This window comes from Dromiciops gliroides, chromosome 6 (assembly GCF_019393635.1).
Source record: "Dromiciops gliroides isolate mDroGli1 chromosome 6, mDroGli1.pri, whole genome shotgun sequence".
Taxonomy (NCBI): Eukaryota; Metazoa; Chordata; class Mammalia; order Microbiotheria; family Microbiotheriidae; genus Dromiciops; species Dromiciops gliroides.
The window spans coordinates 264,715,730-264,741,867 of record NC_057866.1 but is presented as its reverse complement, the minus strand read 5'-3'; the positions used below and the strand labels follow the sequence as shown (position 1 = coordinate 264,741,867).

General features: G+C 39.1%; 1 protein-coding gene across 5 annotated transcripts in view; it reads left to right on the top strand.

Moving 5' to 3' along the window:
* Nucleotides 1-26,138, top strand: part of LARP1B (La ribonucleoprotein 1B) — an 88,682-nt gene that overhangs the window by 37,139 nt on the left and 25,405 nt on the right. For all 5 annotated transcript variants that reach the window (XM_043971757.1, XM_043971754.1, XM_043971758.1 and 2 more), the window contains 3 exons: nt 193-367; nt 6,260-6,432; nt 22,252-22,620. In XM_043971757.1, coding sequence (XP_043827692.1) covers nt 193-367; nt 6,260-6,432; nt 22,252-22,620 — 717 coding nt within the window. The remainder of the gene's footprint in view (nt 1-192; nt 368-6,259; nt 6,433-22,251; nt 22,621-26,138) is intronic.

The window sequence follows — 26,138 nt, the reverse complement described above, 5'->3', positions numbered from 1 at the left end:
GAAGTAAACACGGTTTCAAAGTTATTGTGAGCTGAAGTTGAGCACTGGGCTCTGGCTGAGCCTGTGAAGCCAAAAGGCCTCAAGGCCTAAGCAGGAAGCAGGCAAGTGCACTGTTGGCAATGAAGGAATGATGACCATTGTTAGGAATTCTGTTATGTGAAACTAACAGTAGGCGATTTATTTTTCATCTAGGCTTTGAAAGACAGCACGGAAGTGGAGATAGTGGACCAGAAGATGAGGAAAAAGGTGGAACCAGAAAAATGGCCAATTCCTGGCCCTCCTCCACGTAACGTGCCACAAACTGACTTCTCTCAGCTCATCGACTGCCCAGAGTTCATACCAGGCAAAGCCTTTGGCTCACATACTGGTAACGGCTTTTCTTTTTCCAGAACAGACAGTTTAGCAGTAGGAAAGGCTATGTGGCCCAATCTTCCTGTCCCTTTTTTAGTTTCTTTTTTTGGATTCAATAGAAAGAGTAAAGTTCACACTATGACTTTCGATGCCCTGAATTTTATTCATGTAATTCCCATAGAGAGCTACAAACTACCCAAAGCAGGGATCTGAGAGTTAAAGTTGAAACTGTATTCTTCACTCACCTCTCATTCTTTTAGATTGTTTTCTTACTTTTGGTAGGCATGAAGTTTCTGCCTAACTGCTTTTGATTTTGATGATTATTTAATCATATTTTTGTAAATGAATAAGGAAAACAACTAGAGGATTTTCAGATACACTATGCCACCTTTTTTTTTTCCCAAGTAAATTTAATGTTGGAATATTCCAGGTGTTTATCCTTGGAAAGTATTCTTTTATCCACAATACAGGTATAGTAGAGCACACGCAATTACAATGCAAGCTTCCCTTAATTTCCCTGCCAATGTGCTTCAACCTTGACTTGAAGGGACACAGACCTTGTCTACACTCTGGTTAAAGCAGAATTAGGGGCTATCTATAAGGTTAATCTCGTTTTGTGGATTAAAAACTGGTTGTGACTTCCACTTCACAAACTGCTTTGTGTTAGATGGTTTCCTGGAGCATCCTTAAGGCATGATGCCGCCTCGGGAAAAATGTGTACTAGAACTTTTTTCAGTCAGTGGGATGATCTTCTGATGTACTTGGATGTCATGTGAACGGAATATGCAGTGGAATGGGTGACTCATTGAAAAGTCAATCTAATCACTTTTGGAGCTATGTGGTCCAGCAGATCTGAAACTGGGACTGTTCTCATCAGCACAAGAAAGCCTGCTTTCTCACTCCTATTGCAGGAGCGTGGTTCAACACTACGGTGGAGAGTCTGCCTATGGGATGATGAGGTGGACTAGAGGACTGCTGTTGTCTTAGACTCCGCCCATCACCGTGGAAGTGGGCTACATGGGCTTCTCTTTCCAGGATATGAGGGCGTCTCCAGCTGTCATTCTGGAAATCTAGCAAGTGTGTGTGTTTGTGCTGCCAGGCTTGTGTGCATCAGCAGTGTTACAGACATAGGTTTGAATGTGAAGGCATTTTCCAAACTATGAGGCTGTCTGATAATTGGTCTACCCTTCATCAGCTGCTCACTACTGACATGTTATGTATGTAATTAAATGTAGATTGATGGAACCTTGCATCATTCGTGAGTGTTGATTCTCTAAAAGAATTTAAGAATGTCTTAAAATTAAATTTTTAAAATACAGAAAAGGAAAAAGAAGGCACCTTTTCCACTCATGAATTGTATTACTGATCATATTTCAAGGTACTTGAAATACCAGTGCAGTCAGCAGTGATGTTGGGCAGTCTTAAGAGTTATTTTGACTTTTCTGATCTGTCTTTGATTGTCCTAGCTGTTGATTTTCACCTCTGTGCCTCTCTGATCCCAGCAAACACCCATTGTAACATTACTTTATAGGAGTTAATATGGCCAGGTGATTTTTTTAAAAATTGAAGGAAAGATGACACTGCCTCCTGACTAAGTGATTAATGTATGTTGTTTGTGCATGTCAGAGATTACTCTCCCTTACTATGTAAAACATCAATGGAGTTCAAGATGGAAGTTTTAACTTAAGAACAGGAATTTTAGAGTTAATAGGCCAATAATGTTGCCATGGAAAATACCATTTGCAGGGCAGACGGGAAACAGGTCAGCCAGATTGGAGATGCCATTAGTCTATTAATCATCTTTGCATTATTAATAAAAATAAGATAATAAAATCAGAATGCCTTGTATATTTTTTGTGTGTGTTTTTATAACTAGCACTCAGACACATGCACATGTTAATTTAGTGCCTCTGAAACAGTCCAAGTGTGTTCAAACACATTTCTACCCTTTTCAGGTCATTTCTAAAATACAAAATTTAATTTGCTCCTAGCTTAATGAATGGATACCAAAGTAGAGAAGTGGGCAGTCATGAAATTCTGAATTTTCTGGAGCTGCTGTTTCCTTGAAATTTGAGGATTAAGCCCTTGATAAATAGTACAGGATATATAGCTGTTTTTATTTTCATTTTAATCTTTTGTAAAGTTATTTACTGCCCAATTGGGGGGTGGGGTATAATTGGAATAACCTTGATCAACCTCCCCAGTATGTCTTGGTCACTTAAATTTGGTGTACTGAGGTGATAAAAGTATACCATAAGCCATGGAGCTCTGGGTCCCTGACTGTTTACATCCTGGTAGGGTGGGAAAGTGGTTTGCATCATCCTTTTTTAGAACAAATGATATGGTGGAGACATAAAGAGCCTTAAAGCCAGGTCCTTTATTCTTCTGAGGAATTTGGGGGGGAGGGAGGGGGAGACATTTATTTCTCAACATTTTTCCTCTTCTCTTCATCACAGAAACAAGTCTTTTCTTTTTCCTTCAGGGAAAACCCTGATCTTTTTTTGTAGAATATTTCTTAAATCAGGTTGACTTGTCTAATGTTGATTGGCCTTTGCAACGAGCAGAGGACTTTATTGCATCAGGAAAGCTTAAAGAGCAACTTGATTAGAAGAGGAATGGTAAGATGTTAGACTTGTTTTTTTCCCCCCCAAAACACACACAGTGCTCACTCAAGTGGGGAAAAATGTACTTGATGAGTGATCCCAGACCTACCATGTATACTTACTTGTTACTTTCTCGGCAAGTAATGTTAGCAGTACACGGATATTTTCTAGTAATGAACACCTTGAGTCATAAAGAAGTTCCATATTTTGAAAATGGAGGACATGTTTGCTAGAATTGCCCTTGGACTCTCTTGTTGGGATCTTTCTTTTTTCTTTTGGTAGGTAGCTCCCTTTTTTGATAAGCTCTTTGACTGCATGTCCATTGTGAAGGTGTTGACATCTCTGAAAACATGTATTTTGATAGGTGAATTTTGGTTAGGTGCCGTGTCAAGAGGATAGGTTTTTATATTTAAGCTTATTCATGCCCAAAGGCTGTGGTTCCTTTTACATGGATAAAGAAAATCATGTCAGCAGGTGTAATGGGCAGGTGACATGATGTACTTTGGAGAATCAAGTTTATTGGTAAGTAATTTTACCTTATAGATACCTCTTCTCCACAAAAATGCAATGTAGAAAATCTCCATTAAAATCCCATTTTGAAGACTCCCCATAGCATGAAAGTAAACTAGTCTTTTGTTTTTTAAACTGGCTATACTGCTCCCAGGAGAGCATGTCCTGGTAGTAGGACCTACTTAGTAGGAAGGTTTTTAAGTGGAGGTAGCCATGGATGTCCCATCTCACCAGCTCAGGCAGCCTCAGTCTCATCACCAGGTGGTGAGCGAGCCACCACATTAGAGTTTTTTTGTCCGAGGCATCTCATGACACCTCGTCAGGCACGGAGGGGAGGGATTGGTATCTGCTTTGGTGGGTGAAGGGCCCATGCACTGATGAAATGCTGGCTGTCTTGATATACTGAATGAAGGATCACAAAACCCGCACTGGAGTAGGGCTGAATGTCACGGCACTTGCTAGCAGATTTTTTACTGGAATCATCTGACATAGTGGTAATTAAATCTAAATGAGGCAGTAGTTACTTAAAGAAATGGTTTTAAATCTTTTTTTTTCCCCTCATCTGAAGGGAAGCTTTGTTTTCCGTTTAAGAAATACACCAGTATAGATTGGCCAAGTCTAAGTTTCCAACAGTTAAAATTTCTCAACAAAGTATTTTAGTTTCAAGGGGAAGAAATCTTTGGAAATTATTTTTCTTATGATTGGTACCATGGGAAAAGTCAATGGGAAGGAAATGTTTTATGACATTTTGGGAGAAGATGATGCCTTTTAAATACTTTATATTCTTAAGTATGCTGTCCAATTTTAGAATTTGAAAGGTTTTAAAATAAAGGTATCTGAATGTAGTAAATGCTCCAGTTTGTACTGACACTAGTGTTAACCCAAGAGGATGTGTCTCAGTTTTGAGTTCGCATGATCTTCAGTAAGTAGACACACATGAGTTTATTCATTGTTGACCTTGAAATGAGAGTATTAGAATTCTGCACTCTAAAGTTTCAAAAATACAGTAATCTGCAGGAATTTTTTTAGATTTCTGCTATGTCAGAGTGTTTTATCCAAAAGCATTTCATAATTGCTTTTTCAGACCAAAAATATTTGCACTTTTAGTGTTTGTATTTTGTGAAATGCTTCTTTAATCTCCAAGAATATTTGTTTGATAAAACAACTGAATTTGTCATGATCCCAAAAAATACCACTTAGAACTTTAGGGAATAGCTTATGTTGTCCCACTATCTATTTTTTCTTTAAACAATTTTATATCTCTATCTTGATTTGCACTAGTGGTTTAAAAAGTGGTTTCCTATCCATACAGTTGTTTGACATAGGAAGCCTGTTTGGTTAGATAGGATGGTGTAACCTGTTTTACAGATGAGGGAACTGAGGCCCATAAAATAAGTAAATTGTTCATAACTAGTTAGTAGTAGAATTTCAACTTGGATTTGGGCCTCCTGATTGCCTATCGGATTTTTCCATTATGATTTTGGTGTTTTAACCGTATTACTTTTTTCCCCTGTTAGAGAATAGTGAAAATAGAGGCATCTCTGGTATTAGTATTTTCTTGGGTCTTTCATGGCTCAGGAAATCCATCTTTTAAAATTGGCTTTCTTATGCAATTTTATTTTTGTCTGTGTAAAGTCCTACATATTGTTTCATTATAAAGCCATATTTCTCATTTTAAAGTATGTAGTTGTTTCTCTCCATCTCCTCCTTCTCCCCCCCCCCCGCCCGTTTTTCCTTTCAACTGTAGCATCCCCAAATTTAGGGCTAAATCATTTTCTACAGTGTAGCATAACATTGTTTACTTGTCTTAGCTAATAACTAGATGAAGTTAAAACCTACTAAATATACTTGAACATTTACAGTGAAATATTTATTCAGGAGAACAAAGAAAATATGACTTGCACATGTTTGCCAGTGCAGTTCCATAGAACTGAATTTGCCTGCCCTATAGATGTGCATAGGACATGCATGGGAACCTAAAGCACATTGCAGAAGAAATGCCTTACCCTTTCAAAATGCCTATTTCTAAAGGAAAGATCATTTGAAATAAAAAGTACCTGGTGAAGAGAAAATGAGTGTGTAGAATTTGTCGAATTGAAATTTTGTTAGGCCTCACAAATGATAAATGAAGAGTTGACAGTACGTTTAGTGCTAAGCACATTGAAGTGCCTGGTACTATATTGAATTGCGTAGGTAATGTATGCATGGAATGTTCACTTAAATTATTTTGCCTTCCTAACTGAGGGAAATGCTCAAAATAAGATGGTATGGAGGATTGGTAAATAACCTTTCACAAACTTCTTCATTAGAACATGGACCAGGATAATGATAGAAAGTTAATGTTCCCTCTTAACTTAAAACTTCATAAGAAATAACTTTTTCTGCAGATTTCAATCCAGTTTTTCATGGACTAGTGTCCCTAAATCTCTCTCCTATCCTTATGTTTAGTAAGCAGCCCACTTCTTGATATTTTTATCAACTATTTTAAATAATGTTTGGTGGTTCTTTCCAAGCAAGATTGAAGCACATTCACAGGTCTGCACAAGGATTTTGTCCTTTCTGTATCTTTCCTGTGCTTAATGAAGGCTTCATTCTTTAAGGCTTAATATTTAACATTTAAAGAACACTTTCAGTTGTAAAAACTTTAAAAAGGAAACAAGTAGTTTAGGTTTATTGTTTATCTTCATTCTTACATGGATTGACATTTTCAACGCCCAAATTCAAAGAAAATATAAGATGTTTAATAGAAAAGTAAGAACAGTTGTTTTAACTGTAGAACTAATTTAAAATTTTAGAGTCTGCCCCAAGCTCTCCAAGAATGGGAAGTCCATTGAGTCCAAAGAAAAATATTGAAACAAGTAACCTTCAAACAATGTCTAGAGGGTTGTCTACCAGTTTGCCTGATCTGGACTCGGAGCCTTGGATAGAAGTAAAAAAGAGGCATCGTCCGTCCCCAGTTAAATTAAAGGTAAGCTGTTACCATCTCCCCAATAAGGGACAGTATCCATTAGAGTAGGCTTAGGATGAGTAAGAGAATGCTAAACTCTATATTTTTTTATTAAGTAAAGTACGTTATGTAAATTTTGAAGGCCACATTATAAAATTTTAATTTGATGGGCAGCATTGCATTGCTCAGATCACATTATCTGAACAGCTTTAAAATGTGTGCTACTCAAGTGTACAAGCATTTCTCATTTAGAAATGCCACAAAATTTTCTCATTACGTTTTTACAAAGTGAAATGAGAAAATGCTCTCCTTTGTGCTTGGAAGTTGAACTCTGAATAATTCTTTGGTGGTGTTGAACACAACATGGGATGACTTGTAAAAAATAAACATTCTTTTCTCAAAGATCCTTTTTCTCTCCCACCTGTCACCTCTGCCCCTGCCCTCAGATGAGACACCAAGAAAACCAGAATCTCTTGTTTAAAAACATAGTCAATCAAAATAAAATCTCACTGCAACCCTCATCCCCACCCCCCACCCACCCATATGTCTGCTGTCATGATTCCATCGCTTGTGTCAGAAGATGGGCAGCCTGTTGGATCATGAGCCCTCTGGTATCATGGCTGATCATTGTCTTGATCAGTTTGTCCTTATGGGATCAAATGTTCTCCAAGTCCTGTGTCATGGCATAAGTCAGTTCATAGAACTCTTCCAAGTTTCTCTTGAAACCATTGCCATCATTTCTTACCACTGCAGGGTAGTGTTCCATCACATTTATATACCAGAACATGTTCGACCATTCCTCAGCTGATGTGCTCTGTTTTCAATTCTTTGTCATTTTGGTGGTATTCTTACCAAGAAGGGGGGAAGGTCAAGGAGGAACCTGTTTATGTATGTAGCGATTTCACTCTGTGTGTGTGTGTGTGTGTGTGTGTGTGTGTGTGTGTGTGTGTGTTTTAATCTAAGTCTCAGTTTACTATGATACACTTCATGTTTTTCTTTTAGGACTATACAAAATAAAAGTTTCAAGAATTTAAGAATTTTTACATTTTGGCATACAAATAAGTAAGGAGTTTACTTTGTCCCTGTCCCAGAATGTGAATGAAGCTGAGAAATGTTAAGGGACTCAGTGAGGCTCATGCAAAGGATAAGTTTCATAGATGGAATTTAAACCCAAGTCTTGCTGATTCTGAGTCCAGTGCCCCAGTTACTCTTTAAAGGAGGGTAGAATTTGGCAATGGAAGGGGGAGAAGATAGAGAACCAAAGCTTGTGAGGAAGGTTAGTGATTTAAAAAAAAAATTTTTTTTAAGTGAGGCAATTGGGGTTAAGTGACTTGCCCAGGGTCACACAGTTAGTAAGTGTTAAGTGTCTGAGGCCGGATTTGAACTCAGGTACTCCTGACTCCAGGGCTGGTGCTCTATCCACTGTGCCACCTAGCTGCCCCAGTGATTTTTTTTTTTTTAAGGTGAGGAAACCCAAGGACATTTGTGGCCAGCAGGGAAGGAAACAGACATGGGAGTTCAAAGGTGGAGTGAGGTTAATAGAAGAGGCAAAAACTTCCCAAGTCCAACAGTGGGATCAAGGGCCCAGATTAAGGGTTTGGCCTTGAAAGAGGAGTACAATTAACTTCATCAGAGGCTTGGTTGGCGGCGAGCCTCTTTTTTTTTTTTTTTTTTAAGGGTAATGGGGTTTAAGTGACTTGCCCAGGGTCACACAGCTAGTAAGTGTCAAGTGTCTGAGGCCGGATTTGAACTCTCAGGTACTCCTGAATCCAGGGCCAGTGCTTTATCCATTGTGCCACTTAGCTGCCCCCGTGAGCCTCTTTTTTGAGAGGGGCCAGGGATAGATGGAAGCATTGGAAGCTTGAGGGGGGAGGGATGGAGCAGCTTCTCTTGGGTAGCTTGAGATATGTGTTCATCTTCTTAAACTTTGTACAAAGAAAGAGAAATAAAAATTAAAAACCCAATAAATGAGTGTCTGTGATAATGGAGGAGATCAATGATCATCCCAAGTCTATGCTTTTTATTTTGGAAGGTGCTTTTGTATTTCTTTTGAGAATGACTGCTTCATTACTCAATCTTTAGAGCTATCTAGTATTTTTGAAATCTGGACAGTTTCTTCAACTATTTTTCTGTTCCTGCACTGGCTTTCTTTCCCATCTAGTACCAGATCTACTTCTCCATGGTCCCTTTTAAAAAGTTTTATTAATATCTCTTGTCTTTACATCACTGATGTTTCCCAAAATATTCCCTTCCCCTTTCCTTCTTAGAGAACCATCCCTTAAAACAAAGAATAAAAAAGAGGGAAATAAAAGGAACAATTGAGCACAATAAAGGAGTAGACTGGACAAGTCTGGCATTGCCCCTCCCCAAGCTCCTGCAAAGAAACTCCTTAATTGTTTTCTTTGGAACTAAATCTGGTCATTGTCATTACACAGCTTTTATTTTCTGTCATTTTTCATTGACGTACTCATTGTACATGTGGTTTCCTTGATTCTTCTTGGTTCACTTTATTAGTCTACATAAGGTCTTTCTAAGCTTCTCTGTATTCACCATATTCATCCTGTTAATATGCACAAATAGTCTATGAAAATCAACCGCATCGAGTCATTCCAGGGCTGATGGGCTCATTTGTTACCAATTCTGTGCTACTCCACCAAACTGCTGCCATAAATGCTTGGGTGTGTGTGTGTGGAAACTTTGCTTCTTTGACTTCCTCGGCAGTGTGATTTCTCAGAGGATGGGCAAGGACATTTCGGCCACCTCTGATAGTGTAAGTGAATGCCTTTCGAGAACGGCTAGACCATTTCAGCACCCACCAGATGTTGTGTTGTGTTGTGGTATGTACCTCTCTTCACAGGTCTTTCACCACAGATGGCCAACCTCCTGGGTGTGCGGTGAAACCGTAGGTTGTGCCAAAGAGCATTTCTGGAGTGGTTTGGAACGATTAGATTTTTAGTAGTTTGTTGTTTCTTTGAGAACTACTGCTGCTTACCCTTTGGCAGGCCATTTGCAAGGCTCTTGATGTCCTGAGTTAGGTTCCTGTGTACTTTGGATTTTCCCCCATATTAGCCACTACTTAAAGCATTTGAAATCAAAATATTTTCTCCAGTGAGATTATGTACCTTTTTTTCCATTTGGCCAAGTGAATTTTTTAAGGTATTGTTTTCTTCAGTGAGATTATGCACCTTTTTTTCCATTTGGCCCAGTGAATTTTTTAAGGTATTGTTTTCTTCAGTGAGATTATGCAGCTTTTTTTCCATTTGGCCAAATGAATTTTTTAAGGCTTTGTTTTCTTCAGCTTCCTTTTCCAAGCTGCTGATTCTTTTTTCATAGTTTTTTTGTTTTGCTTTCATTTCTCTCCCCATTTTTTCTTCTACCTCTTGCAATTGATTTTTAAAATCCTTTTTGAGCTCTTCCAGGAAGGCTTTTTGTTCTTGCGACCAATTCACCTTCCCTCGTGAGGCTTCAGATGTAGCCAATTTGAGGCTATTGTCCTCATCTGAGTTTGTGTTGGCTTCTTCCCTATTGATACAGAAGCTGTCAATGGAGAGGGCTCTTTTTTGCTTCTTACTCATTATTGCAGCCTATTTATTTATTCTTTAAGTTGAGGTCTGCTCTGGGGGCACCAGGGTCCCTGTTTTGGGCTTCTTGTGCAGGTGTATAGGTGCTGTGTGACCGGGCTTTTACTCTGAGGCCATTATGGTGTGTGGAGATCCCCCGCCCTGCACTTCCTGTCTGATTGTGCTCGGCCAGCCAGGCGCCAGACCCCGGCGTCTGATCCCGCCGTTCGTGGCCCTCTCGGCCGGTGCAGGTAGGTTTTTCCACTGTCCTTCTTGGCCACCAGATTTTTGAACCAGGTTCCGGGAGCCTCAGTTGTTCGGCTGTGGTCCGCAGCTCCTGCTGACTTGCCCCGACCCCCTCGGCGCTGGGTTGCTGCCCTGCGCTGGGCCTCCCTTTTGCCCGAGTCAGACCGACCTTTTCCTGAAGTCTTCTAAATTATCTCTGGTTGGAGGGCTGTGTCTCTCTGTCTCTTTGCAGGTTCTGTAGTTTCAGAATCCGTCCAGAGGCTTGATTTAATGTTCGTTTTGAGGGAACAGAAGGAGAGCTCAGGCAGCTTGCTGCTTCCTCTCCGCCATCTTGGCTCCGCCCCCCCCCAAAATATTTTCTCCTAAAGAGGATTGAATGTCACTTATACATAGAATCACCAAAACCCGGAGTTTTACAGTGGTAGATTTAAAGCTGTCAGAGCTCCTCAAATGCCATCTGGTCCAGCCCTCTCATTTTATGAGGTCTAAAGAGATTAAGTGACTTGTCCAAATCCCAAATAGTAAATGGCAGAAGCAGGATGTAACCTCTGGTCTTTTCACTCCTTATCTAGTGTTCTGTTTTACACTCAGAAATGATCGACTTAGTCAATAATGATTGACTATGTACCTACCACGTGCTGGGCACTGCTCTGAGTCCTGGGGATATGAGTAAAAAAAGTAGTCCCGGCTCTCCAGAAGCTTATACTGTAATATGGGAAGGGATAAGACCACACTAAGAGAAAACATTTGGGAAGGGGTCGGCTCAGGGGGTGAAGATACCTGGCCTGGACTATGACGGAAACATCCACAGAAGTCCAGATGCAGTGTCGTTGATGAGGAATGGGGAGAAGACTGTTCTGAGCCCCTTCCTTAAGTAGAGGCCCTGGAACCTGTGGCCTTGCCCACAGTACAGCTCAACACCTAGGAACAATCTTCATAAACAAATCCTACAAGTGATCCTTTAGTCTCTGTCCTTGAGGGGAGAACTCCACCTTGAGAGGCCCCCCATACACTTGGAATAGTTTTAGTTGTTAGGAAGCGTTTCCTTTTATCAATCTTAACCGCCTGTGTGACCTTTACCTATTGTCTCTAACTAAGAAGACTCAGCAGCCTTCTCCACATTCTGAAAATGCACAGCACTGTAGAACTGCCTAGCTGGAGTGCTTGGAGATGAGACCTTGAGACATGGAGGGGCATCTGGACTATCTTAAGACCATCCCTTAGCTCTCCATCCCTTCCTGCCTTTATCCTGTATCATGGACCCTCCTCCTCTGTATTTCTGTTCTACTGCTGTACACTCGTAGGCTTTGTCTTACTGCTCTCTCCTCTGCTGGCCAGTTGTGTCTAGCCCACTGTTGGGTCTGGATCCCTGTGCCCACAGCCAGGAACGAATGGCAGTGCTTTTAAATAAAGTTTTAATTTCTTATTTTAAAATGTTTCCTTTTGCCTGTACATTAGTCATTTCAACCTCTCCAATCCCCAAAGAAAAACAAGCAAGAACGTCTGATACTGACTAACTGCATCTCAGTGTTATGCTATAGAACTTCTTAGATTATAGGCTTGGAAAGGGACTTTGTTGGAAGCCACCTTGTCCAGTCACTCTCCGTTTTCCAGATGAGGAAACTGACTCAGAGAGGTTATATTAACGTGTGCCTAAGACTGATTTCAAACCTGGGTCTTCATGGCTCCACGTCCTTCATTTCTTTATCTTTTATGAGTAATCCCAGATTTAGTGCTCTGAGTCAGGAGGTTTTTGTTATCCACAATCTTTGACTTAATTTACATTCATTTATCTCTTTCCAAAAAGAGTAAAAGAAAAGGATTCATGGCTAATTATTACCTTCAAGTGTTTTATAAGATGTTCTATAAAAGATGTTTGGGCTTTTTTCTTTTTCCTAACTTGAGGACAGAGTTCAGTTATTTGGTCTCATTTATACCCAGAGTTCTGAGGTGCCAATCTTTATAAACTGATTTAATATGGGTATAAAATATAGTTATTGAATGCATTTACTTTAAATATCATTTTGTCACATTAAATATGTGATAATTGTTCAGGCTGCAGGTTATTTAAAAAGATTAGTCATTACGAAGCATTTTTTTAAAAAGTACCTTCTTAATGAAGGTATTTTTGTAATAAAGAAAAATGTATTACTGCTTCCTGATAGTTACCAATATCTTACCCCTACTTATCCCTAAATTTCTACCAGTAAATAAATATTTGGAGCACAAAAGTTGCTTTGCTTATAACAACGCTAAAGTTACAGGCATTTTTATTCCTCTTTACAGATGAAGCTCTGAGGTTTCTGACTTGGTCATATTGCTACAGGAAGAAAATGCAGGCTCAAAGTCATATCCCTTGTTTCTCAGTCTGGTGCCTTTTCTGTTGCACTGGACTGCTCTATGGCTTGGAGCTCTTGGAACACTGGGGATATATGTTCATTGTAGGGTAATAGAGAGTGAACTCCAAACTCCACCGATCCTGTTGTTCATTCGTGACTGTAACTCCATGGACCATAATATCTATGGTGTTTTCTTGGCAACAGTAGTGAAGTGGTTTGCCATTTCCTTCTTCAGTGGATTAAGGCAAACACAGTGAGTGATATGCCTGGGGGTCAAAGAGCTAGTAAGTCTCTGAGTCCAAATTTGAACTCGTGAAGAGGAGTCTTTCTGTTTTCCATGCTCTGCACTCTATGCACTGTGCCACCCAGCTGCCTCTTAGTGATTCTGTTTATCTTATCAGTAGAACAGTTTTCAGTACCACATGTGGATGTGTGTGTATACCTGTTAGATATGGATATATACCTAGGAGTTTAATATGTTTATGCCATATACATGTACTACCATGTTACTGTTAGATTATAAATGCCACAAAAAATAGAGATTAAAAAGTATAAAAATGAGACAAGAAATTTTCAAAAATAATTTAAACTTCATTAACCATATAAAAATCTTTGCTCTAGCTAAAAATAACAGCTTTTAGTGAGAAATTATTAAATATGCTTCAGTATTTTTGAAAATCTTGCTATTTTACACTTGGTAGTAAAGCAATTTGTTTTTGTTTTGTTTTTGTTTTTGTTTTTGTTTGCAGGGCAGTGAGCGTTAAGTGACTTGCCTAGGTTCACACAGCTAGTGTCAAGTGTCTGAGGCCAGATTTGAACCAGGGCTGGTGCTTTATCCACTGCGCCACCTAGCTCCCCATTAGTAAAGCAGTTTGAAATTCTGTTCTAAGTTTAGTTTGTTTTCATGCTTGATTTTTAATTGCTGTTGTAGTTGAAAAAACCAACTCACAAAGGCACGAGTATCCAAAGGGAAGAAGGGCATTATTGGGTGCAGTCATTAAATCGTGACACTCACTTTTCAGTGCTATCTATCAGTTGTGCAAAGTTTTTTGTTAAGATTCTGCTAGGAAATTTCCATTTTCTTTGTGCTAATCATTTATACTTGTAAACTAATAAGATTTTTCTTTTAATTTTTTCCATTTACATGTAAAGATAATTTTCAGCATTCATTTTAGTAAGTTTTGGAGTTCCAATTCACAACATGACATGTGGAAATTTGTTTAATATAATTGTACTACATAACAATCATGTTAAAAATTTCAACATTAGTCATGTTGTGAAAGAAAAAAATTAGAACAAAAGAGAAGAACCACAAGAAAGAAAAAGGAAAAAACAAAAAAAAAAGTGAAAATATTATGTTTCAGTCTGCATTCTGGCAACAAAGTTATTTCTCTGGATGCAGAGAGCATTTTCCATCATGAGTCTTGGAATTATCTTGAATCATTGTTAACTGTGTATAATGTTTTCCTGGTTCTGCTCATTAGTCTTTCTAGGTTTTTCTGAAATCTGTGTGCTCATCATTTCTTATAGCACAATAGTATTCCATTATATTCATATACTACAAATTGTTCAGCCATTCCCCAATTGATAGGCATCTCTTTAATTTCCAATTTTTTGCCACCACAAAAAGAGCTGCTCTAAATATTTTTGTATATATGGGTCCTTTTCCCTTTTTTATGATCTCTGGAATACAGACCTAGTAGTGGTATTGGTGGATCAAAGGGTATACAGTTTTATAGCCCTTTGGGCTGATGAGTTCTTTCACACTTAGAAGTGTTCTCTCTGACTTTTGCTTGTTCTTTTTTTTTTTTCCTTCTGGTGAGGCAATTGGGGTTAAGTGACTTGCCCAGGGTCACACAGCTAGTAAGTGTCAAGTGTCTGAGGCTGGATTTGAACTCAGGTCCTCCTGAATCCGAGGCCAGTGCTGTATCCACTGCGCCACCTAGATGCCCTGCTTATTCATTTTTTGATCAAATCATTAGTATTGTCTTCAATTCTAGGCTTCCTTACGGGATTTTTCTAAGTCACCTGCCCATTTTGTGAGGGTTCATCTTATATCTATAAATCTACTTAAGCAGAGACTCATAATGGAATAAGTCATCATTCCCTGAAAGGAGTGACAAGAGAGGCCCCTGCTTGTCTGTCCCCTTCTTCCATCAGTCTGTGTGACCACTTGAGTTATGTCTCAAATGAGGGTACCAGTACCAAGCCGTATATTAAATATTAGTAAAGCTTAACTTATTTAAGATAAAAAATCAATAGAGGGGGCGGCTAGGTCGCGCAGTGGATAAAGCACCCACCCTGGATTCAGGAGGACCTGAGTTCAAATCCGGCCTCAGACACTTGACACTTACTAGCTGTGTGATCCTGGGCAAGTCACTTAACCCCCATTGCCCTGCCAAAAAAAAAAAAAAGGAAAAGAAAAAAAAATCAATAAAATAAAAGTTGAACCCCCAAGTGGATCATTTTATCTGGTTCACACTGTGGGATCCACATGCTACATAATTTTCCCTGCCAGCTTAACTGGTTAAGCACATCTTCCCAATATCTGTATATTTGTAGTTCTACCCTGCTAAGTTATAAAATATGCTCAGGGGCAGCTAGGAGGCGCAGTGGATAGAGCCACCGGCCCTGCAGTCAGGAGTACCTGAGTTCAAATCTGGCCTCAGACACTTAACACTTACTAGCTGTGTGATCCTGGGCAAGTCACTTAACCCCAATTGCCTCACTAAAAATTAAAAAAAAAAACCATGCTCAAAAATAGATATTAAAAAGAGATGAAGATGAACTGGGTATGTAGAATTTATTTTATTAACAGTATAAAATAATTTTTGCTCTCACTAGAATACGAATACATATTTATAGATATTAATTTTTTGTGTATTTTTGCTCTTATGAGTTAGTGATAATGATGAACATTCTTATTTTGCAAAATGTTTTAACACTGACATGGTGATTCAAAGTTCTCGTTCTGGGGTCTATGTATTTTGGGACTCACTTTAAATGGCTCATATCTAAAAAAAGTACTTTGAGAAAGAAGATAGCATGGGAATGTGGGAAAATTACATTTTGGCCTGTGTTGATTCAATTATGCTGCCCATTTTTCAGTCCTGTTCAGTTGGATTTTGGCTAAATTGTAAATGCTGTTAAAGAAGAGCTTTCCAAGCATTATTTCATTTGCATCTCATCGCAGTAAGGTAGATGTCTTAATACTCATTTCGCAGAAGATGAAACTGAAGCCCAGACAAAGGTTCCGGTGCAGAGGGTCTACCTATGTGAGCTTGGGTAAGCCATCCTGGACCTCATCAGTAAAACGGGAACATTTACACTACTTACTCAGAATTGTTGTGAGCAGAGCTCAATCAGTTGTTCTTGCAAATTCACCAGAAGATGCTGCATTTTTATGGGCTTTTAAAATCTTATAATAGGGCAGAAGACGCTTTTAGGCATACTAGTGTGAGTTCTGCCATTTTATTGTTTGCTCGTAGTAGAATTACAGGTATAATTTTCAGTCTGCAGTTTCTTTATAGGATTAAAAAAAAATAAACATTTTTATTTAAAGTAAAAAAAAAATTAGGTGGGAAGCAAATACAGAACTAGAAACAATGGGTCCAAATTTTGGAGAGCAGATTAGCTGTTGTAAAGAAAATAATATACATTATAGTAACGTGACAAAATGGGATGCTTTGGAAACAGTAAGTTCACAGTAAGTTCCCAGTCACTAAAGTTCTTCTAAAAGAGCTAAATTATAACTTGTCTGGGTTTTTTAATTTAATGCTACATTTAAAAAGCACAGAGAATTTCCATACATAAATCAAAACATGCAAAAAATATATGTATATGTATATGAAATTATGAATTCTGTTTCATACCAGTTACTCTAAGTATATAATTCTATACTTTGATTTTTTGTTTTGTTTTGTTTTGGTTTTTGCTGGGCAATTGGGGTTAAGTGGCTTGCCCAGGGTCACACAGCTAGTAAGTGTCAAGTGTCTGAGGCCGGATTTGAACTCAGGTCCTCCTGACTCCAGGGCTGGTGCTCTATCCACTTCACCACCTAGCTGCCCCTGTACTTTGATTTTTAAAGTTCTGTTTGTCATGCTATTTGATCTTCCCTTGAGTGAATTTGAGGGTTTGTTGTTTTTTTTAAGATGTGTCCCATTTTATGACTTAGTTTAGTTCATACTTAGATGGCTTTTGTAAATATACTTTCCTGGGGGGGCATTGAAGCTCAAATGCACTTCAGTGGAAATGACTATTTGTGAGGTCTGCAATGAACCCCACCAAATTTGCCAGCTGCCACTCTCCAGATACGCTGAGGAGTAGTAGGTCACTGACGAGAAGGACTTTGGGAAGGGGCCAGCATCAGCCAGCATTTCAAATATCAGTTGGTGCTCTTGGTTTTTGGAGGAATATTTTGAAAGGTAACAAAAATGTAAAGAGGAAGTCTAATATTTTTTTTTCTGGGTCATACTTTGGATGGAGACTGCTGCTGTGCAGTGACAGGATCAGTAAAGGTTTTTTTTTGCCGGTCAGCATCCTGGACATCCTCTCTCCTCAACACTGACCTCTGGTTTTAGCTCCTAGTTTTTTCCAGTGGGTGGTGATCTATGCCCTTTCACCCAAACCTAAACAAATAAAAATAAGTTTTATTGATGTGGTTTAAAAAAAATTTTTTTATGCAGGGCAGCAAGGGTTAAGTGACTTGCCTAGAGTCACACAGCTAGTAAATGTCAAGTGTCTGAAGACAGATTTGAACTCAGACCCTCCTGAATCCAGGGCTGGTGCTTTATCCACTGCATCACCTAGCTGCCCCTATTGATGCATTTATTTATTTATTTATTTATTTATTTATTCATTCATTCATTCATTCATCCATTTATTTTTTCCGGGCTATGGGGGTTAAGTGACTTGCCCAGGGTCACACAGTAAGTGTCAAGTGTCTGAGGCTAGATTTGAACTCACATCTTCCTGAATCCAGGGCTGGTGCTCTATCCACTGTGCCACCTAGCTGCCCTGATGCATTTTTTTAAAAAATGTCAACCATTTACAGCTTAACAATTCTATCCTTCCCTATGAACACTTCTTCCTCCCTCCTCCCCTCTGCTTTGAAAACCATTCCAGGCTTAACAAGCACCAAATAAAATTTAACATTTCCATCTGTATCTGTATTGAACGTGAAACTGGAGATCTCATGTCCATCTTTTTAAGTGTATAATATTTCACACATAACCTTCAGCATGGCATTGCTTGGCTAGCCTTGTTTCTGTTCTCCTTCGTGAGTCCTTTCTAATGAAAAACAGCTAAGCAGAACTGTTGAACAGGGACCCTGTCCGACAGTGTGGGTATTGGACATTCCCTACCCAAAAGGAGGGGAGTGTGCTCCATTGTCTTCACCAGGAACTGGACAGGATCATACCCTTTAGAGATCTGAATTCTTTATTTTGCTGGCAAAAAACCTTTTATTTTTTCTGTAGATTTAAGGTCACTTAAAACTCTTGTCCCAGTGTAAGTTTTAGTGAAATTGGCAGTGAAACTAGATTTTGATAGGTGTTCACTGTAAATCAGCCAAGTGTCCTAGAACCTTCTACGGATGCTAGCATGGTGCTACAGATTGTAAGAGATCCCAGATAATTTTAGCATAGGGTGTCTCCCCTACTTAAAAGGAATTTGTGTTATAATTGGGAAGACTTAACCATTGAAAATTAAATATTAAGCTGAAAAAAAAGCATGAGTTATAGGTATATTAGAGAAGACTTCCTGGAAGGTCGTGTATCTGGAACAGAACGTTGCTGGATGAGCAAAGTTTAGGTAACGGAGAGGGATAGAATTGGAGGAAGGGATGCAGCATGGAAGTGTGCATGGATAGGACATGATCAGGACCTAAAGACACCATGTTGCCTGGAGTGTGTCTTCTCCCTGCCATCTTGTGTAAGTTACTTAGCTTTATGTTCCTCAGTTTCCTCGCCTGCAGCCACTTCAAGGTTTGTATTTGTGAGCTCTAGGTTTATAAAGTGCTTTGCACACAACAACCCTGTAAGTTATAAAACTTCTCACCATTTTACAGGTGAGGAATAGAGATGAACTGGCTTGCTCAAGAGCTCGTTGTCAGACCTGCTGTACTGTGGAGGGCTTTAGAAATCAGGTGGGGCAGCTAGGAGGTACAGTGGATAGAGCACCGGCCCTGGAGTCAGGAGGACCTGAGTTCAAGTTCGGCCTCAGATACTTAACACTTACCAGCTGTGTGACCCTGGACAAGTCACTTAACCCCAATTGCCTCGCCAAGAAAAAAAGAAATCAGGTGGAATCTTAGGCCTTCCTGCTTCCCATAGTAGGAAGCCTTTGTAGGCATTTCAGAGGAATGATGTAAAAGGTCAGGCTGGTTTGGATTGGAGATCCACTTTCCTTCTAAGTAAATCTTGACAGTTAAGAGCCATGAGGAAATGTCAGTAGAGAATGCCGGTGGCCTGGCTGGAACCCTTCTGGCAAACCACTCGGCCTCAAGTTCAGAGATTGACAACCCATTTTTTATCCTCTTAGAAAAGAACTTTACGGAAATCCCTGTTTTAGCACTTTTCTTACAGTTGGGGTTTTGTATTAACCTTATTAGCATCAGAGAACTTGATAGGGCCTTGGAGTTGAAGGAGGTCAGTCTGGCCGAGATGTTGCCGGGGGCAGGATTTCAGCCCAGCTATTCCCCTTGCAGGTCCAGCAGCGTTGGCATACATTTTAGTTGAGTTTGTGGGAGTTGATAGCATAGTAATGACCCAATAATGATTCATCTGTGGAAGGTCTTCCCTAAGAATGTGACTTAGGAAATTGAAGAGGACCCTCTTGAGTTCTGCCAGCATGAACGCGTAGGAGGAGCAAAGTGTTGCCCACTAGGGAAGAGACTAAGGAGAAAAAGCCAGAACTGGGAGCCTTTTGATTTACAGAATGAGCTGGGAAAGACCATGTAAAACTTCAAACCTGAGCTCCCTTTACTTAAAGGCTAGGAATTCACTGTGGTATGGAAAGGCTTTCGTCTGAATTTTGTCAACATTCTTAACCCTGTTGGTCTAGGCCCCAGTGTCAGTCTGCTGATAAACAGATGAAATAAAATATACAGGATGGCCAGGGAAACCAAGTCATGTTGAAATAGTTACCATAATACTTCAAAAATTCATGGATCCCAGGTTGAGAACTCCTGACCCCAGTAATCAGACAATTGGTAGCCTGGCTGGCTATCTTTAGTTCTTAAGCTAACATGTCTTTGTGCAGTCTGAACGGATTAGAGGTAGATCACTTTTTAAAACCTTGCTACAAAGAGCACTTGGCAGAATATATAGGTACTAGGTGAGTTTTTATACATGGGAAAAAATTCAGTCAATAAATAATTTGGTGTACCTACCTTTTAGGCCAGCTAGGTAACATAGTGAATAGAATGCCAGGCCTGGAGTAAGGAAGACCTGAGTTCATATTCAGCCTCAGACACTTACTAGCTGTGTGACCTCTGAGCAAGTTACTTAACCCTCTTTACCTCAGTTTGCTTATCTGTAAAATGATCTGGAAAAGGAAATGACCAACCACTACAACATCTGCCAAGAAGACCCCAAATAGGCTCATGAAGAGTCAGACACAACTGAACAATCTTTTAGCCCCTAAAAAGGAAATGAAAAAAAAAAACAACAACCAACTTGTAAATGACTTACGTTGTTGCTATCTCAATATCCAGGCATGTGTGACCTATGTATATAGTTATAGACATAAATATGTGGTATATAGCTTCCATGCCATAATGGGCCTTAATGATAGTCCATCATTCTATGGAGAAGAGACAGGGGGAATAGGGATCAACATAAGTGATTCTGAAGTATTCTTCAAACATAACCGAAATGGAAATATTTTAAATTAATGATCTGTAATAAACAAGACAGTTCGTTGACTTTATTTCAAATGATGGCATTTTTCCATGGCATCCAACGTGTAGATCATTTTTCTCTGATGCTCCCGGTAGATTAGGGGAGGGGGTGGTGGTGTTGGGTGAGTCCTCTAGCTCTTTCAGTTCAAAAGCTCTGATTTTATTCAGTGAGTTATAAAGAAATCTTTTTGTGTGGTAGAAGAAGTCAGTTTTGTATAATACCTGCTGATAATCTATGGGGATGGTCCCCGGCTCCTAAGTGCTTCTTTTACTGTTTCCTGCTCCCTGTGTCTGTGCCATTCACCACCACCTCTCAAACACGTGGTGTCATCCTCTCCTAGAAATTGCTCGTATTTTTGTGTTTGTTTTGCCGTGGTCTCGTTGCTCCCCACTGCTAGACTGTAAGCTGCTTGAGAACACAGCCTGTTTGATTCTTGTCTTTGTTGGCTGATGCTCAGCACAGCCGGAGATGTGATGGATTTTTAACAAGCTTTCTGTCTCATGTGTGCTTATGTATCTACATGGACTTTTTCCCTTGATGGAAGGGAAGCTCTCTGAGGGCAGGGGCTTTTTCACTTTTGTCTGTTTCCCTAGCACAGTGTAGACACTTAATGTGTGTTGGTCGAGTGATTCACTCAGTAGAGATTCTGGCCAGCATTAGGATGTGGCCCCAGTTCGGGTTCAAGTTCCAATTCTGACACATGCTGGCTTTGTGATCCAGGGCATGCCTTCAGTCTCAGCCCTTTAAGGTTGTAGTGTATATTTCAGAATACAGTTATCAATTCCACATCGCAACTTTCCCCATTATGGTTTCGATATATTGTAGGTTGGCATAAGAAATTGAATGGGAATTTTGGGGAAGTTTTGCAGAAGCTGCAGATGATATGTGAAGGCCAGCAGGCAACACAGGAGAAGTTTTTGTTTGTTTTTTTTAATGAGAAGTTATTTTTCATACGGTATTTTTATTTAACATTGATCTACGTATAGACTACGACCAGATAGGTACTAAGCCCAAATTTTACAATAAGGTACTGTAAACACCCTCTAAAAGAAAAAGAAAAAAATCAGACTTCTTCTCTGGTACAAAGGAGGGCCAAAATTTTTTACTTAAGATTTTCCAAATCATGGGGTGCAGAGATACGGAAGGGATAACTGTACTTGATGATAATGTGTGGGTAAAAACACAGGTCTGGACCAATCCTTCCCTTTCTTTCTCCCCTCCCCTCATCTTCAGCTAGATGTTCTCTCAGCTTTCTTAGAGGGGACCTTGAATGCTAAGTTAGGGAACCTAGCTTTAAATGGCAAATCATCTACATTTGTTCTCTGTGTGATCTTGGGTGAGTTAGTATATCTCTTTACAGGACCTCAGTCTCCTCATCTCTAAAATGAGGAGGTTTCATTAGATGATCCCTAAAGTAATTATGGTTCTGACAGTGTGTGTGTGTGTGTGTGTGTGTGTGTGTGTGTGTGTGTGTGTGTGTGTGTGTGTGTAGTATGGGTGGGGGTAGGTGGGGAGGGTGGGAGGTTTGGAGAGGTGCTCCGAGCACTCAAAATAGAGAGTGATCTTTGAAGTCTGAAAGCAACCTTTGTAGCCAATTTGTATTTCCTGGAGCAGAGGAATATTGGTTTCATTCGTTTGACCACTTATTGACAAATGACATGACATGGGCAAATGACCTACAGGGTTGGTTGTATTTTCTCGTAGCACTGTTCCTAGCATCACTTTAAAGAACTAAACTATTTTCCAGTAGATCTAAATTTTCTTAAACGTGAAGGGCAAATACTTTTTCTTCAGGAATCAATGGCCACCTCTGAAGAAGCATCGAACCAACCCCAACAACCTTCAGAGGAACAAGAACAAGAAGAGCTTGATTTTTTATTTGATGAAGAAATGGAACAAATAGAGGGACGAAAAAACACATTTACTGATTGGTCTGATAATGATTCAGATTATGAAATTGATGACCAGGATTTAAACAAGATCTTGATTGTGACTCAGACACCGCCTTATATGCGAAAACATCCTGGTGGGGATCGTACGGGCAACCATGTGTCCCGTGCAAAAATTACATCAGAACTTGCCAAAGTCATCAATGATGGCTTATATTATTATGAACAAGATTTGTGGATGGAGGAAGATGAAAATGAACATGCAACTATGAAGGTAATTATTTTGATCATGAAATCTAGTGTCTACTTAATTTTGGGGGGGAATTTTTCAAAGGAGATAATGTTAGTTTTTCATATCTTATGTATTCTTCCAAAGAGCAACATTATTGTTATAAAATGCAGTTTCCCTCTTTTGTCATGAGGATTCCTCTTGTGAATTTTGTTGGTTATCAAGAAAATTTTTGTCAAGAGAAAATTTAACATACAATTTCTTTAAAGCAAATACTGATCTTGCAAGGAAAGTAAGTTAGCTTTTTGTTATAACAGCATTGTAATGAATATTACAGGTTTAAAGTTGAAACAGTTGCTTGTTTTCATATAGAATTTTTCAAGCAAGCTGTTTAAAATGAAAAGATACTTTTTCCCTTCAAAAGAAAAAGTCATTATTTCATATTTAAAAAGCTATCTTAAAAAACTTCAATCATAACTATATATTAGGAATTTATGAAGTTTATAAGATTCAGAAAGGTATACTCTTTGGCACAGTAATCCTTTTTTCCAGTTCTTTGTTTTGTTTTGTTGGGTTTTTTGCAGGGCATTGGGGGTTAAGTGACTTGCTCAGGGTCACACAGCTAGTAAGTGTCAAGTGTCTGAGGCCAGATTTGAACTCAGGTCTTCCTGAATCCAGGGCTGGTGCTTTATCCACTGCGCCACCTAGCTGCCCCCTCCTCAGTAATCCTAAATTTGGGGAGACAGTGCATTTATGTGGAAAGAACTGGGATTATGGAAACTGAATTTGAATCCTGGCTACCCATGTGATTTTAGACAAGTTACTTAAAATCTCTGGGCCTCAGTTTATTCATCTATAAAATGAGGGGGTTGGAGTAGATGGCCAATCTCTAAAGTACCTTCTAGCTTCTAAATTTCCGGTCTGATGATTTTGTAAGAAAAATTTCAGAAAGAACAAAAGCTATCTTTTAAACATTTATGGAAACATGACTAATTGCAGAAAACTAGCAGTGATCTAAATCCCAGGTGTTGAGGAAGGAGCAGACTGGTATATCAGTATTGTGGAGTACTATAAATGCAATTAACAGATAGGAGTAATATGAAGAGATATGGAAAGACTTTAATGTATTAATGCAAAGTGAAGACAACTGAATGAGGTTGGTTTGCACATTGACTATACAAGGAAAATAAACATTTCAACAGCTAAAGGACAGACTGAGGGAAAACAGAAGGGAATATCTGAATTGTGTAGATATCTGAATGCTGAGAGTCATTAAGTAAAGTTTAATTGTAAATTAATTGGTTTGGTTTAAAGTTCGTAATCTTTTTTTTTTTTTTAGCAAAAATTAATGTAAGCTTTTTGTACGTAAAAATTTTTTAAAACCGAACTTTTTAATCTTAAGGTATAGTTCAAAGTCTGCCTCTTCTGGGAAGACTTCCTTAATTCTCTTATCCAAAGTAACAGCTCAGTCCTGAAACCTTATAGCACTTTGCTTTTTACATGTGTATATCTGTCTCTCTACCTATATCTATCCCTAAAGATATTTATATTTTTATGTCTATCTAGCTTATATATTTTTCACTCTACTTCATAATAGATTTATTTGTCTATATGTTTTATCTACCCTCTGAGAATGCAAGTTTCTTGTAATTTTCTCTGTATTTCTTTTTCACAAAGTTATCTTGCTTATAGCTAGAACTTAATAAGCATTTGTTCAGTGAATCAATTGTCTGAACTCACTTTATTGGAGAATAATTTCAGGAGTATATAGTTAAGTTTAAAAGCGGAATTCTTCTCTCTTTGCCCTAGTAAGAACTAGCTCATGGATTATTTTGGTGCAACTTGGAAATTAAAAAAACCTTAGGGAACTATACTAACATTTCAGAAAATTATACTTGTTGCTATATATTTGCAAATCATTCAGTAAGTAATGTATGCACCATGAGCCCACCAGTGCTAGGTTTCACAGGTGGCACAAAATCAGTATAAAACTTCATTAATAGCTGGGTTAAAAAGGTAAGACACACTATTACATGTAACTGGAAAAGAAAGAAAGAAATGAAAAAAAAAAAGGTAAGACACAAGACATGTGCAGAAGAAATAAAGAACAGCTGTAACAATAGAAGGACTAATTGATACGGTATAGAACTTAAGTTCTCTAGAGAAGGTCAGAGGGACAACAGGAGCTTCACTGACATAGAAAAAAGGGATTGAAGAAAAAACTCAGATATACTCCCCAACGTACCTAGTGGAGGCCACCAACCAAAAATCGTCCGTAGACTCAGGTTTGATTTGCAAAGTTGGGTGCAGCCAGACAAAGAATGGCCTTGAGAACTGGACTGGACTTGAGGAAGGCAGGGCAGGGTTAGGTCTGCTGCAGAATGACTTGATGATGAATGTGGCTTTTAGAAAGATTCCTATGACACAGTATTTAGACAGATTGTCCCAAGTGAGGATGGACATGAGTTAGGAGGCTGTCGCAGGAATTCAGCTATGAGGTGAGGACACGTTCCTGAACTAAATGGACAGCAGAGTGGGAAGGAGAGGAAGAAGTAAATTGAGAGACATTTCGAGGTAAGAATTTACAGTATTTATTGAATACAGAAGATAAAAGAGAGGAGGATATTCAATCTGACCCCAAAATTTCTAGCTTACGAAACAAGAAGAATGATCATATTATGATCTATTAAAATAAGAGATTTAGGAAGAGAAGCACAGGAGGAAATACTAAATTCTGTTTTGGAAATGCTGAAGGTGAGTGGACAGTTCAGCTCTGTTTGTGTAGAAATGTCTCCTGTCCTTTCAAAATTCCATTGGGAACAGAAGTAGAGAAGAGACATCGGTGCTAGCAGCCTGGTAGTGAGGGCTGATGCCACTAAGATCAAGATGGCTGCTCAGGAGAGCGCCCCCTAGGGAGCAAAGAGCAGAGCCCAGAGGAGAGGGTCCGCAGCCTCACCTGTGAAGGAGGGGGAGGGGCCAAGAGAGGCCATAGTTGCAGCGAGTACCTGTCGGACTTGGTAAAAACTTCTTCCACTCACAACTCCTTTTCTCCCAAGAAATGTTTTACACGACCCTGGGTATATAGGTGTATAAAATAGATATATGTCACTTTTGACTGTTGCCAAATCTCCCCCCTCCCCCCATGGGGTCATAACCCACAGTTTAAGAAGTTAGAGTCAGAAGTCACAGGGGACCTTGAGTCGAGGAGAGAGTGCTTGTGGTCAGAGGACGTGGGTTTCGATGTCAGCATTGTTACTTAAAACTTGTGTGACCTTGGGCAAGTCACCCCTGCCTAAGTTCCCTGCTTTGTAAAAGCAAGGATTATACTTGATAAAGCCTTAAGGCTTTCCTTGCCTAGTCTGTTGTTCTCACTGTACATTATTCTACTCTCCCAGGAATATCAGTTCAAGTTGACAAAGTAAAAAGGAAATTTTGAAGTGTTAATATATTTTTTACACCACTTTGACTTCCAAATATATTCCTTTTCCCTCTCCTACCTGGTTTTTTTTTTTTATCTTTCTTTTTTTTGTGTGTGTGTGAGGCAATGAGGGTTAAGTGACTTG